The sequence below is a fragment of the Anguilla anguilla genome, chromosome 18 (genome assembly GCF_013347855.1).
Source record: "Anguilla anguilla isolate fAngAng1 chromosome 18, fAngAng1.pri, whole genome shotgun sequence".
NCBI classification, from domain to species: domain Eukaryota; kingdom Metazoa; phylum Chordata; class Actinopteri; order Anguilliformes; family Anguillidae; genus Anguilla; species Anguilla anguilla.
This window is the reverse complement of record NC_049218.1, coordinates 13,832,917-13,847,886: the sequence shown is the minus strand read 5'-3', so window position 1 is coordinate 13,847,886 and position 14,970 is coordinate 13,832,917. Positions and strand designations below refer to the sequence as shown.

Genomic DNA, 14,970 nt, shown 5'->3' with positions numbered 1-14,970 from the left:
GGAGAGAGAGTGTGAGATTGTGATGCCAGCCATCACACAAATCACAAAAACCATTTCAGATACTGTAACAAACAGTATGACAGCTACGGAACAAATCGGCCTAAAAATACTGTGTATACCTATTTAAAAGAGCTGCCGGGACACTCAAATGAAGACGGGGAGAGTGGGGGTGAGAAAGGCGGGGTCGCTCTGAGGGGGTCTGTGCGACACTCAGGGGTCCTACCATGGAGCAACACCGCCCCCCCCCCCCAATCCAAGCCCCCTCCAATTCCCATTTGTCTGGTCGCCGTGACTGCACAGCGCCTGGAGCACCGCGCCCCACATGGAACTGTTTACAGCCAGATGAGCCCGTCAAACCGCACCGCAGATAAAATCTCTCATTTCTTTTACACGGGCCAGTCAGCAGGGAGGGGGGGGGGGGGACGGGGCGGGGGGGGGGGGGGAAACGGGGGGGCGGTGGAGTTTAGGCTGGCGTTGGCGTTTCGGCATCCTCTCAGCGGCGCGTGACGACCCGGTGGGCTGAGCGGTTTTTAACGTCCGCTAAATCGAAACATCGGCAAGGGTTCCAACTCTGCAAAAAGAAGGACATCAAACCGGGCGGGGCGGCGTGGGGCCGGGGGGGTGGGGGGGGAGGACAATGAGAATGCAACGTGATGCGATGAAGACATGCAGCCTGTCTTTCAGAGTGGGGGGGGGGTTGGGGCGGACATGTTGATAAGCACGTCCCCGGCTACATGCTTCTTCAGATGTCTGCTGACCAGCAGTGAGGAGGGGGGTGGGGGTGGGGGAGGGGGCACAGTTTCAAGGTTTCAGTGACACCAGATCCCCCTAATGACACCGGGCGTTGATACGGAACGATGGGAAGGATTGAGGGGGTCGGCATTCTCACATGGTCCATGCCAAGCAACCCCGCCAATAACCGCCATCTATCTGCATGGCACACTGCACATGACAAACAGGAACGTGCCTCAAAATAGAGCAAAAAAGACTTTTTTACTGATCCTCAAGTCTGCCAAAATTAAAATAAGAGAAATATTTATGACTGTATTCGCTCCGTTGGGAGATGACAGCTGTATTACATGATCTATAAAAGTTGTTACAGGAAACAAGTACCTGCATTCATACCATATACCAGAGGGGTGTCCAATCTTATCTGAAAAGATTAGACACCCCTCTGGTATAAGGTATGAATGTAGGTTTTTGTTTTACCCCAGCAGTACGACACCCAATTCAACAGATTAACTAATCAGGGCCTTCAATGAAGCCACTGATAAGTTGAAGCAGGTGTCTTAGCACTGGGCTAAGACAGCTTTAAGCCAGCTTTCAAGACCGACGGAGAGAGGAAGACAGACAGACAGACAGACACGGGACCAGGGCTAATGCAGGTCTTGGGGTCCGAATGACCACAGCCTCACTTATAAACAGCATCTCCGGTTTCGTTCTAAACCGTACATGATACTCTTAAAACTAATCTAGCCCAGCTCAGCCCCATATGCTAACTATCATCACTAATTTGTCCCATTAAAACTCTTTGGAGAGGAAATGACAGTTTGGAGGGGTGTAATTTTAGAAACTGAGCTGTCCGATACTCAAGGGGGTTTGGGCCAAGACTCAGGACTGAGGGGGTGGGAGGAGGGGGGGCACCATTTGAAACTATTCCTCTGGGAAGCGGTGGGCAGGCGGGCACCTGGGTGAATGGGGCACTCAAATTTCTCCAGAGCGAAAGTGCCTTTAAAAACAACTCATTTTAAAAGAACCAATTTAAAAATGCACAAATGTGTCTGCCCTTGCAAGACCACAATGCTTCCAGTTAATAAAAAAAAAAAAGTAACCAGGGACCCAAAATCCTATTTATTAGAAGAGGTCAGTTTTTCTTTGAGTTCAGACAGCCTTCCATGCCTGAAGGGGCCGGTTTACCCTCTTAGGTGGAGATAAACAACTTGTTGCCTCACAGGTCAGCCAGTTGTTCTCTCTGAAAGCCAAGTGGTTAATATCCATCAGGCTAACCTGAAGCCCCATTAATGCTACATTAGCATGGTAGCTTCATTGCACTGCATTCACTAGCGCTCAGGCACTGCTAACTGACAGAAGCTAAGGAATTAGCCACATAGCGTGCTGCCCGACAGCTCATCTGGCTAAGAGACTGCTCTAGAGGAAGGGTCGCGGTCGGCAGGAACAATCGCGTTTCGGCGTGCACCAGCGGCTCCCAGCAGGCGCGCGGGACCTGCGCTCCTGCGATGCAGCGACTGCGCTCCTGCAATGCAGCGACTGCGCTCCTGCAATGCAGTGACTGCGCTCCTGCAATGCAGTGACTGCAGCGCTCCGGCTGGGCCCCTGCGAGGCAGACTGAAGCACCGGCCAGCAGGACGTGAATCACGGAGGGCAGTGTTCCACTGCCTGCGATATCCCAGAATTCACTGCTGGTGAGACAAGCCTGTGTGTACGACAGGGGCAATGAAATTTATGGAATGGAATGGAATAAGGATCATCGCATAACCCTCGGAACCAGATACCAGAGTTCTGCCGGCGTCAACAGCGGCGAAGGTTACGGTGGTACTGGCCGGCTGCCGGGTCTCGTGTTGGCCGTACAGGAAGCGGACGCGGGGAGAAGGGTTCACCCGAAACTGACAGCTGGCTGGAGAACGAGGGAGGCTGGCGCAACAGGACACGCAGACCCCAGTCAAAGGCTCTCTAATTAAACCGCCGTCGTTATCGGCAACCATACCCGCCGTGACCTCACCGAAAACGCCTGGCGGATCCGCTCCAGCTCAGTTTTTCTATCTTTTCGCTCGTTATCGAGAACAAAGTCAAGGTCTGGGTGCTCGGGAGGCGGACAGCGGGATTCATTGGACACGGTTTCGGAGGAAAAGATTTCTGGTTTCTCTGCTGCTGTTTTTCAGATTCGCCCCGTCCAACAGATGAAAACTTGAGCCCTGCTCTCTGTGTGCTGATATTGATACCAGAAACGGGAACATTCCGTTCACTTAGGAAGAGCGGTGGGGGTGGGGGTGGGGGGGGGGGGGCGGCCTTGGGAACAGTCTTGAGCCCAAAGCATCATCCTCATTTTCATCATTAAATGAGCCCGAGAATAGAACAGAGCGCGCTCCAGAACCATTACACAATTAAGCTCCGCTCAGAACCTCCGCACGAAACCCGTGAGGTCACCGTCGATTTGTTAACCACACAAAGCCAACGGCGCTCGAGCGGTCCCAGAATCACGTGTGCCACAACACGCGAGGACCGTTTGGACCGGACTGTTAGGAGACGGTTAAGGACCCAGGTTGAAGGGGGTCGGTCGCAACAAGAGTCAGACACACAGTCCCAACTGAAACGCAGCTGGCAGGGCAAAATTTCTCAGATGGAAAGAATAGGGAAAATGCAGTGAAGTGAAAACTAGAGGAGGAGGTGAAGAAGAGAGACAGAGAGGAGGATGAGGAGGGCAGAAAGAACCAAAAAAAAAAAAAAAAAAAAAGACAAGAGAGATGAGCGATTAATCAGGTGCAAGACTGTGCCAGACTTAAAATAACTTCAGAAGGCCCCGGGTTCCAGAGATCGATATACATCAGACTGCCAGTCACGTACACAAGCCTGGTGGTGGTGGGGAGGGGGGGTGAAGTCTGGGGGTCAACTATATTTAACGTCTCGTACATGTGGGCTTCATTTGAGTGGATGTGCATGCATACCTCCGCATGTACGGGCCAGCCAGCCAACCAGCACGTTCCCCGACAGACTTTAACCATTTAAACGCACGGGATCGCCAACCCAACCCTCTACCCGTCTCTAGTCTCACTCTAAACAAACGTTCGTCTGTCTTTCAGCCCAACTCCATCCACAGACCCACTAATATCCACCCATTAATGAATTCATCTGCTATCAGTTTAGCCAACAGATCGCAAACTAGTTAGCACAGATTATCGGCCTGAACCGAAAAAACATCAACATTCACACCTAACAGACACAAGGCTACATGTTTAGCCACTGTTGTGCGATCAGCCCAATTTTAGTGCACTATATTAAACTTGGCTTCCCATATTCCAAGCTTTTGTTCTCCCCCCCCCCTCAATTGATCCATCCCTGCCCAGAACTCTGAACCATGGTTTCCACACAAGGGTGGGACTCTGTAACGGCTGCTAGCCAGGCAGCCTACTCTGAGCAGTGGGGACAGGACTGACTGGTGTGTGTTGTGCTGGGTGCTGGTGAGCTACTCCAGTCAGCGAGAGCACACTGTACTCTGGACAGTGTGCTCTCAGTGTACACACGCACGCACGCACGCACGCACGCACGCACGCACGCACGCACACACACACACACGTTTGTTAACACGTTAATAAGCTTTCTTGTACTTGAACCATGACTGAAGTCTGACTCATCTTATCTGTAAAATTAAGCTACATTCCAGACCCAAGGCCCGGATTGACCCATCCCTCCCTCCTTCAGTCCCTGGCACAGAGCGGGCGGGGCAGAACCTGCCGTGCCACGCCCAATCAGCCATCCAATCAGTCAGTGCACTCCTCCTGATCCTCCTGCTCCTCTCTGCGATAAGGAGGGCCGATAAGGGCAGAAATATGACTGTGAATACCGATGTGGGAGAGAGGGAGAGGGTCACACTCAGGGCGCTGTGGAACAGTCAAGCTGAGGAGCGCAAACATCACATCAAAGGCCAATGATATACAGATGAGTAGGAGGAGCGGGAGGGCTGAAACCAGCACACACACGCACACATGCATGCTGACACACACACACGCACGCACGCACGCAGACACACACACACATACACACACGTACACCCGCACACAGACACACACACACATGCACGCTGACACACACACAAACACACACACACACACGCTGACACACACACACACACACACACACACACGTACACACACGCGCACACAAACACACGCACGCTGACACATACACACACACACACATACACACAAACACGCACGCTGACACATACACACGCACACGCACACAAACACACGCACACACACGCACACACACACACACACGCTGACACACACACGCACACGCACACACACGCGCACACACACACGCTGACACACACACGCACACACACACACACACACGCTGACACACACACACACACGCATGCTGACACACACACACGTACACACACGCGCACACAAACACACACACACGCACGCTGACACACACACACGTACACACACACACAAACACACGCACACACACACACACACAAACGCACACAAACACACACACGCACACACACACACTCTGACACACACACACACGCACACACACAAACACACGCACACACACACACACAAACACACGCACACACTGACACACACACGCACACACACACGCACACACACACGCACACACACACGCGCACAAACACGCGCACACACGCACACCCGCACGCTGACACACACACACACACGCTGACACACACACACACGCATGCTGACACACACACACACACACACACACATACACCCGCACACTGACACACACACACACCTGCACGCGCACACCCGCATGCTGACACACACACGCACACACACACACACAAACAGACACCCGCACACTGACACACACACACACACGGCACTAGGCATGGTGCACTAGGCAGTGATCTGGACAGGTTTCCTTTGGTGCCAAGCCTCAGTTATGCAGAGCACTTGAGGGGGGGGGGGGGGGGGGGCAGTAGCGGGGGGTATGAAGGTTGATGGCTTGTGCCATGTGGAAAATTCCAGGTCAGCTTGGTAGAGCCAGACCTCCAATCCGCCAGCTTCCAAATAAAGGAAAACAACACCTGCCACACTCACAAAACATTCTGGAGCACAAACCCTCTCACTACCTTCAGACCTGTACAGCCTTGCCTTCCATGCACTCTATAAGGCCCTCAACGCTCCCCAAAACGCATCCATATTACAGATCACATGCCTGAGCGCAGCGATAACTTACACAGACCTGAACTCTGAACACCCCCTCCCCAAACAACTGCACACGTACTCACAGTCCTCAGTCCCACACAGTCCTTCAAACACCACAAAATCCAGGCCTGACTAAACTGCATTACAATGGCAAATCAGTGGGCTGGTTTTGGTGAGCACAACTGAATTTTAACAGGGCACCAGCACCTGTGTTACTATTACACCCCAGTACTTAAAAACACCCAGCAAGGCCATGTAACATCACACTGTCTTTGACGGCACTACCAACAAACCTCTGGGGTTCCTTCTCTAGCACACAATGTGCTGTTTCGCACCGACTGCTGTACCCTGATCTGCTGCTCCTAAACCCCCCCATCAGTCTTCCCCTGACACGATACGCACTCCATCACCCTAATGCACAGGGCGCAAAGCTTAAGTGCTGCAGGCACTGTAAGGTCAGCAGAATGACTCGGGGTGCACATCCTTACGCTCCCAAACCCAGGGCAGGGGCCCATCTCACCAGGGTACATAGAGTACAGCACGCTGTACCACTATTACACGTAACATACATCATCCTCGGTACAGAATAAAATATCAGCTTTATGAGCCGCTGGGCCAAGGCATTGCAGATGAGCCCTCTTTACTTGGTTGGCCACATGTATCTGTTGCTGTGAGCTTTCGTGTGTGTGTGTGTGTGTGTGTGTGTGTGTGTGTCTGGGGGTGTGTGTGTGTGTGTGTGTGTGTGTGTGTGTGTGTGTCTGGGTGTGTGTGTGTGTGTGTGTGTGTGTGTGTGTGTGTCTGGGTGTGTGTGTGTGTGTGTGCGTATGTGTGCGTGTGTGTGCGTGTGTGTGTCTGGGTGTGTGTGTGTGTGTGTGTGTGTGTGTCTGGGTGTGTGTGTGTGTGTGTGTGTGTCTGGGGGTGTGTGTGTGTGTGTGTGTGTGTGTGTGTGCGCGTGTGGGAGATGCAGACTTCCCTTTCTAAATGGTGTTGTGTGTTCCGGCCCTGAACACCGTGTGCTAACCCCACCCGAGGCGGAGTGAAACTCACAGCCTTCCTTCCTTCTGTAATCTCTTCACTGCTGCTTTCCCTAAACTTTATCACAAGGCGTTCCGGGAGAACACACCTGACTTCTACAATAATAGGACAGAAGATAACTTTCTTGCGTGTGATTGGCTCCCTCCCACAGTGGGCTTCGGCGAGCTCCATCTCCCATTGGCCGATGGAACTGGACCGAGGGGCGGTCGCCCAGGCCTGTTTGTTGGCAGTAGCAGATGGCGAGGAACCCATTCCAAAAACGTTTTCGGGCTCGTCCGCACAGAAATGTAAAAAATGTACAGACGGGAACGTCGGAACGCGGTTCCCATCCGTCGGCTGGTAGTGCCGACCAATCAGGAGGAGCGGAGATAATCTCCAGTGATGGAATCAGGATGCAGCGTGAGACACTGAGGCACACGCTGTGCCTACAAAACACCCGACTCCACTCCGAAGAGATAGCTACCCCAAGATTTATAAAACTTACCTCTGATGACACAAAGAAGAACCAAACAAGAAGCTCCTGTTCTATATGAAAAGCAGATGTACATTGGCATTCATGTTCTCGGCTACTTGTCACAATCTTTGCAATTACAAAATCAGTCATCTGTACGCTGGTGGGCACTTGTCTGGGGCTATCTGAAGAGTCAATCTGTTCCAATCTTCTGACCTTTATTTAAAAAGTGTGTAAGCAGCCATGTTTCCCATGCCTCAAGCTCCCAAAGCTCACTGCAAAATCATTGCATACGAGTTGGTGAAACGTGATGGAAATTGTATTACAAAGTCAAATAAGCGCAGATTTTTGGCAAGCATAAAATGTTAAAATAAACATAATTTTAAAAAGGTATTTATAACTCAGAAGAAACAAACCAACCTACACTACATTTCCAAAAGTATGTGGACACCCCATCCTTATTCGTGTTTTTGGCTATTTCAGCCACACCCAGTGCTAACAGATGCATAAACTGGCAGTAGAATGGCTCACACTGAAGAGCTCAGTGACTTTCAACGTGACACTGTCATAGGATGCCACCAATCCAACAAGACAGTTTATCAAATTTATGCCCTGCTAAAGCTGCCCCCAGTGAACCTTAAATGCTGTTATTGTAAAGTGGAAATGTATAGGAGCAAACGACAGGTCAGCCACGAAGCAGCAGGCCACACAAGCTCACAGAACGGGACTGCCAAGTACTGATGCGTGTAATGTGTAAAAATCATCTGTCCTCGGTTGCAATACTCACTAGAGTTGCAAATTACCTCCGGAAACAAGGTCAGCACAAAAACTGTTTGTCAAGAGCTTCATGAAATGGGTTTCCAAGGCCGAGCAGCCATAAACAAGCCTAAGATCACCATGCGCAATGCCAAGCGAGTGGTGTAAAGCACACCGCCATTGGACTCTGGAGCAGTGGAAACGCGTTCTCTGGAGTGATGAATCACACTTCATTATCTGGCAGTCTGACGAACGAATCTGGGTTTGGCAGAACGCATACTGCCAACTGTACTGGCCCGAATAGTGCCAACTGTAAAGCTGGGTGGAGGAGGAATAATGGTCAGGAGCTGTTTTTCATGGTTTTGGTGAAGCCCATTAGTTCCAGTAAAGGGAAATCTTAATGCTACAGCATACAATGACATTCTAGAAATTTGTGCGCTTCCAACTTTCTGGCAACAGTTTGGGGAAGGCCCTTTCCTGTTTAAACATGACAATGCGCTGTGCACAAAAATACCCCATTAAATACCTCTGGGATGAATTGGAATGCTGACTGCGAGCCAGGCCTTACGCCCAACATCAGTGCCCAACCTCACTAACGCTCTTGTGGCTGATTTGAAGTGAATCCCCACAGCCATGTTCCAAAAGCTACTGGAAAGCCGTCCCAGAAGAGTGTAGGCTGTTACAGCAGCAAAGGGGGGTCTAACTCCATATTAATGCCCACGGTTTTGGAAAGAGGTGTTCAACATGTATATATGGGTGTGATGGCCAGGTGTCCACATACTTTGGGAAATGCAGTGTACCTTTTGTTAGATTAACACAGCAGTAACACAGTTCTTCATTCATTTTACCCTGCCAAGGGACTAAGGATGAAAATGAGGTCAGCAGCTCAGAATGCATATTGGGGCTTTGTCATGTGTTAGGGCAGGCAGGACTGGCTACGTTTCAGGGGTGCTCTCAACAAATGGTAAACTACTCGCAAAACACCGCCATTTTGGAGACTCACCTTATTATGAAAGGCATGAAGGGGGCCAGGCCCAGGGGCGAGGAGGAGCCGTCCATGGGCGAGGGGTACAGACGCCCCAAAATCAGCAGCAAGAGGAAGAGGCTCGGGTGCAGTTTCACCTCTCCGGAGTCGCTGCAGAGGGGGAGGGGGGCCCAGCAGGGTGGTCAGCAGGGTGCAACACAGAATCAGAACACACCTGGAATGAGCCTCCTCCTAACACCGGCCCATTTTCCACCACATAGACCAGTGCTTCTTATACCAAGGGTCGGGACCCAAAATGGGTCATGGAAGTGTATGAGGTGGGTCACAGAATGAGTCTGCAGTCCACTAAGCTATGCAAGTTTGTGTACATGACGGGTCCTGGAAAACCATAAGACTTCTAATTTGGGTCCAGATATTACAAAGCATTTCTAATTTGGGTGACGATATAAAAAAGTTTAAAACTAGTGATACAGAGGGATGGGAATTCAGAATAAAAACACATTGATAAAAGAAGAGTGAAGCATAACCTCATACGCAGGGAGAGAGATAAAGAGAAAGCTTGAGAGAGGGGAAGGGTGCGAGACAGGAAACAGAGAGGACGGTGGGTAAAATGGGAGGTGGTAAGACTAGCTCACACAGCTGCAGTGGAAAAGCTCCAGTTTGGGGATAGCTGCCTCACGCAGAGAGGAAAGCCAGCTCTACTGCCAAGAGCCTTTTTACACTTCAGTGCAAGAGACTGACCAGCGATACAAAACAGAAAAAAAAAAAAAAAAAGAATAAAACCACATCACACATACAGGAATATAGCCTCCCTCCCCAAAAAACGAAAAAATAAAAAAATGTGGGAAGAGAGGACATTCTTTCAGCCGAGAGGCTGGCTATTCTCAAGCCGTGACTTTTTAATAGCCCAGCACCTTTCCCGGGCCAAATGTGAATCAATAGCTCTGCGGGTTTTGCTTTTCATTCCTCAATTATTAAATAAAACACCGCGAACCCTCCAATCACGAGGGCTCCCTGAGGGCGGCCATACGATCGCAGATATGGGGGAATGTAATAGCTGGCTAATTATGGCCTGCGTAAGGCGTTTAGTGTCCCATTTCACTGTTGTTTTGGCGGGGCACGGGGGGCACTGCGCTGGCCTCTGGACCTGAGCGTGATGTCATCGAAGCGCTGGAGAGCGCCAAGACGTGACCAGGGCCGGTGCTTCACCCCAGGAGAGAGGGGGAGAGAGGAGAGGAGAGGGAGTACAAACAGGAAGAGAGAGGGCAACAGAGACACAGGAGGGCAATTGCAACTCCATTTAGATAATTATTCACTGTTATTTCTGCTAATATTTTATTATGGTGTACTTTGCCGTCAGCCACGCACCACTAACATTATTACATGCAATACATTTACACAGCTGGATTTACTGAAGCAATATTAAGTATCGTGCTCAAGGGCAAAAGCACAGGGCCCCAGCTGGGGTTTGTACCTGCAACACCTTGGTCATAAGTCCAGTTCCCTAACCGTTATACTACCCTACCCTACAGATCCCTACCCATGCCTACCCAAAAGACCCATCGATCACTGAACTGGCAGCCAGATCCAAACCAGGCAGGACTCAGAACCTTCGGGATCCAGGTCAGAAGAAACAACGACCATAGAGTTCCTGAAGCGTTCCAGGTTGGGCTGTCAAATCACATCTGACCGTAATAGGACATAACTGGGCTGCCATTTCTCAAATACTGGCAACCCCCTCCGAAGAGTTATCACCACAGAGTGGGGGGGGGGGGAGACTGCCCATCAGACTGGAAGTTAAACCAAGGTCCAAGCTGGAAAATTGCCCCAACAACTATTTGGAGAAAAAAAAAAGTTCATTTGGGTGCTTCAGTGACACAGACAGATGACCCCAACTTGTCCTTTATCTTTTTTTTCCCTGAGAAAAAACCCCAGCTGACCTTGAAGTGGCTAACGAAACGGCGACTGAGGTCAACAAGTCTGGTGCACAGTTCCCACAGTTCACCCGCCCTCCCCAACACCCAACCGTGAGCGATAACACAGTGGGGCACGTTAACGAGGCCCAGATACCAGGGAGAAAAACACAGAGGGAAAGAGCTCTGCCCTCATCTCAGCCTGCTTAATTTCCCCCCACGACTGGCAAACAGTAAAACCCCAGAATCTCTTTTATAAGCCCATCAAAAACCCCCTCTGTCGGGCTGGTGGCATGATTCACACAGGGACACAACGGGGACGCTCTCCCTGTGAGACGCTTGGCGCAGTCACAGCAGACAGTCAGTCATGGGAAATGGCCGATTCAGAGAATCGCGCAGGGGCATGGGGGGGGGGGGGGTTACTGAATGACTCAGACTGGAGATCCATCAAAACAACGGGTTGCATTTGGAGACGATGTTGACAAAGTGCCTGATCTCCTTCCAGGTTTTGTTTTTCCCCTTTCTGTTTCCTCTGATGGGTTTGAGAGGCTAAGCGCTGGACGGACAGACGTCGGCTCCGGGACGTAACCAGATGAGCGTGGTCAGCACATGAAGGGACGGACCATGTGACCGCCGCTCCCATGGCGACGCGGTCCTGCGGGCGTTCGCCTTATCGGTCCCATCACCTCCGGGAAACCGTCAGTCGGTCCGCTGGAACTCGGGCAACAAAGTTTAATGAAGCCGCTTTAATGAGCTTTTAATTAAGGGCCCGGGAGAAACAGGCAGAGGAGGAAAACAGGAAGGCAGTCAGGAGTCTCCCCCCAAAACCCTCCCCCCACTCCAACCCCCCATATGTCCCAGAAGTGTTCCCCGCCCCCCCACGTGCTCCCCAGTCCCCCCTCACCTGTCCACAGACCCGGCGGCCTCCTCCAGCTGTCCCAGCAGGAAGGGGTAGAGGGCAGGGAAGCGGGTAAAAAACTCCCGTCCCGTCATCCTAGAGAGGGGGCAGAGAGAAGAGAACACTTACACCCAATTGGCCAGGAAGGCTGATTTGTGGGGACCTTCCTTTATGGTACAACATGCATTGGGCCACTGAGGTCAGAGAAGCTTTCCTGAATCTAAGTCTGTACTGGAAGAACAAAAGGAACTGTTCCAGAGGGCAGTGCAAGGTGTCTTTTTTTTGTCTAATCTTCACAATCCAGGCGGAATAACAATTTTAAAGGTCAAACTTACAAGATAGCGCTCCATAAACAACCGACAGCAGCGAAGGCAAAGCTGTGCTAAATTTGATCTTTTCAAATTTATTTGGAATGTATTTTTTAAAAATAAAACCCTGGCCATCTGTTGACGGTCATATCTGAGTGCCTGTGAACAGAATAACCTTGCAAATGAGCACTGACTGAATCTTCCAAATTTTTCTTCACCTCAAACTGTCCCAGTCATGAGGAGTGGGCTCTGTACCTCACCCCCCAGTTACATAAGCCGACTAACTGTTCACTAATTACATGTGAAAGCCAACCCATAACCTTCCGCAGTCAACCTGTTCAGAAGACACAGTGTGTGTGTGTGTGTGTGTATGTGCCTGTGTGTGTGTGTGTGTGGGTGATATAACACATAGAAAGAGGAGAAAGAGATGGGAAAGAAGGCAGGAGAAAATGAGAAGCAAGACGGGGGCAGAAGGGAGGGAAGAGGAGAGAGAAACAGAAACGAGTAACATCCGAGGTCTGGCTGCCCAACCACTTCCTTAAATATCAAAGCTTTACAGCCCCATAAAGGCCTCATTAGGAGGAGGCCTGTTTTTATGATTTTGATGTTAACCAGGAGAGAAACAAAGTTCATGTTTTATGTTTGTTTATTCCTTAGAAAGCAGCACATTTGGAGCAAACCACTGATCCGGCAGTGTGGACCGATTCGCCGGCTGGACCTCCCCCACGAGGCCTGCCCTGGTACCATCGCCCGCAGGCCAACCAAACTGAACCGAGCACGGCAATCACACTCACTCTGTAGCTTCCATATGCCTCTGGGTTTTCAAACAGGCTTCAAAGTCAACTGGAGTAGGTGGTGGAGATGACAGTTGGTCCATTTGATTATATGAAAGTGCAATAATTCCAGTAATTTATTTTATTGGATTAATTTAACACGAGTCTGACAAACATTGCTCTGGCTAAAATTTTATGTTACAAAGCACTGTTGCCAGGCCTGGACTAGAATGGATGGGGTTAATCCCTATGGCAACCGCCCCCCCTCTCCCAGTAGAACCACTGTCAATTTCTCTTTTTTTTCCTCCACAATTTCAGCATAATTTCACACCCCACATAAATTTCATTTTATTTTTTTTTACATGAAATGCACACTCTATTGCATTGTGTCCCTATAAAGGAACATGTGAATGCCATTAGAGTAACTGCACAGAAGGAGGTTGTGTAGTTGTGAAGGAAAGTGCATGCCTGTAGGCTGGGTACTTTGTGCAAAAGTAGAACATCAATAAGTGCACTGTGTCATCAGGAACACAGGGACACAGAGCCCCGCACAGTGGCGATAAACATCGGTCTGAACCACAGTGAACAGACACAGCACACAGGCCCCGACACCAACCGTGAACGGGTGGGACGGGTCTTTCCGTTAAACCGCAGAAAGTGTCATCGCACTGGCCACCGAACACAGAAGCGCCCAGAGGGGGTTTCCTCCCGAGAGTCCGCCCAACCCCGGCCCCGTCCCACGCTCACCTCGCCCCCGAAATCACGTCACACTTTCCTTTCCACCTTCGTTTAAACCTGCAGTTTCCAAAATGAAGGTGTAGAACCACGGGTGGGTCACGGAGGAGTTGGAAAAATCACGAGAAACACAAAAAAAAAACGCTCAATGCGCACTTTCCAGCGTCCCGATTAAGAATTGCGTCGGACCAAACTAAACACCGCGCTTGTTGCATGCACCGCAGTGGCTACAGCGTGTAGGTAGAAGATCTGAGATGGGCTACAGCATTTGGCTTCCATGTCTGAATATACATAAAGCTACATTATAGAGGTGGGCCACATATTCCCTCATCAAGCGGGTTGTGGGCGTAGAAAGCATAGAAAACCACTGGCTTAAATCCGCAGCGCATCAATTAGCTATTTACATTTGAACCGAAATATCGTGACACCACACAAGCGCTCGACTATTCTGCCTTCAGGTTCCATTTGGCCCGCGCGGCGCTGAAGGACGTCGCGGTCCTTTAGCGGGGGGACTGTTCTGAGTGCCAGGGGCCCCATACGGCGGCGGGGCCACAGGAAGTGCGGCAGCAGCACCAGAAAAACGCTCGCGCTGGGTAAAATTGGGAGTGACACGGCCCAATGTGGTAGCAGTTACTGAGGACAAAGGCCCGTATTCTTCCACTCTGGATTAGGGGCGCATTTAGGGCTAAACGGCTTTCATTTTCCTGACCACTCCCTGTCGCGGGCCCACCACCCCACCCCCGTAACCACGTCCATCAGCGGTTACTGACGGGACCCCCGCACCACGGTCCTGTCACGAAACAGACGCCCGACCGGCAGCACACGAGCAGGGAGTCTGGGAACTGGAGCCAGTACTGGAAACATGCACAGCAGCGCGACTGAGGGCCGTCAATACACACCCAGGCACAGTTAACTGAGCTACAGCAGTCTGCACAGTTAAACTGAGCTACAGCAGTCTGCACAGTTAAACTGAGCTACAGCAGTCTGCACAGTTAAACTGAGCTACAGCAGTCTGCACTGGCACAGTTAACTGAGCTACAGCAGTCTGCACTGGCACAGTTAAACTGAGCTACAGCAGTCTGCACTGGCACAGTTAAACTGAGCTACAGCAGTCTGCACTGGCACAGTTAAACTGAGCTACAGCAGTCTGCACAGTTAAAGTGAGCTACAGCAGTCTGCACTGGCACAG

The 14,970-nt window shown here is 50.8% G+C and overlaps 1 protein-coding gene across 2 annotated transcripts in view; it reads right to left on the bottom strand.

The window, feature by feature from the left end:
- The window catches only part of thada (THADA armadillo repeat containing), an 81,916-nt gene that overhangs the window by 36,518 nt on the left and 30,428 nt on the right, over positions 1-14,970 (bottom strand). For both annotated transcript variants that reach the window (XM_035400864.1, XM_035400865.1), the window contains exons 27-28: positions 11,972-12,061; positions 9,173-9,304 (exon numbers count right to left, since the gene is read on the bottom strand). In XM_035400864.1, coding sequence (XP_035256755.1) covers positions 9,173-9,304; positions 11,972-12,061 — 222 coding nt within the window. The remainder of the gene's footprint in view (positions 1-9,172; positions 9,305-11,971; positions 12,062-14,970) is intronic.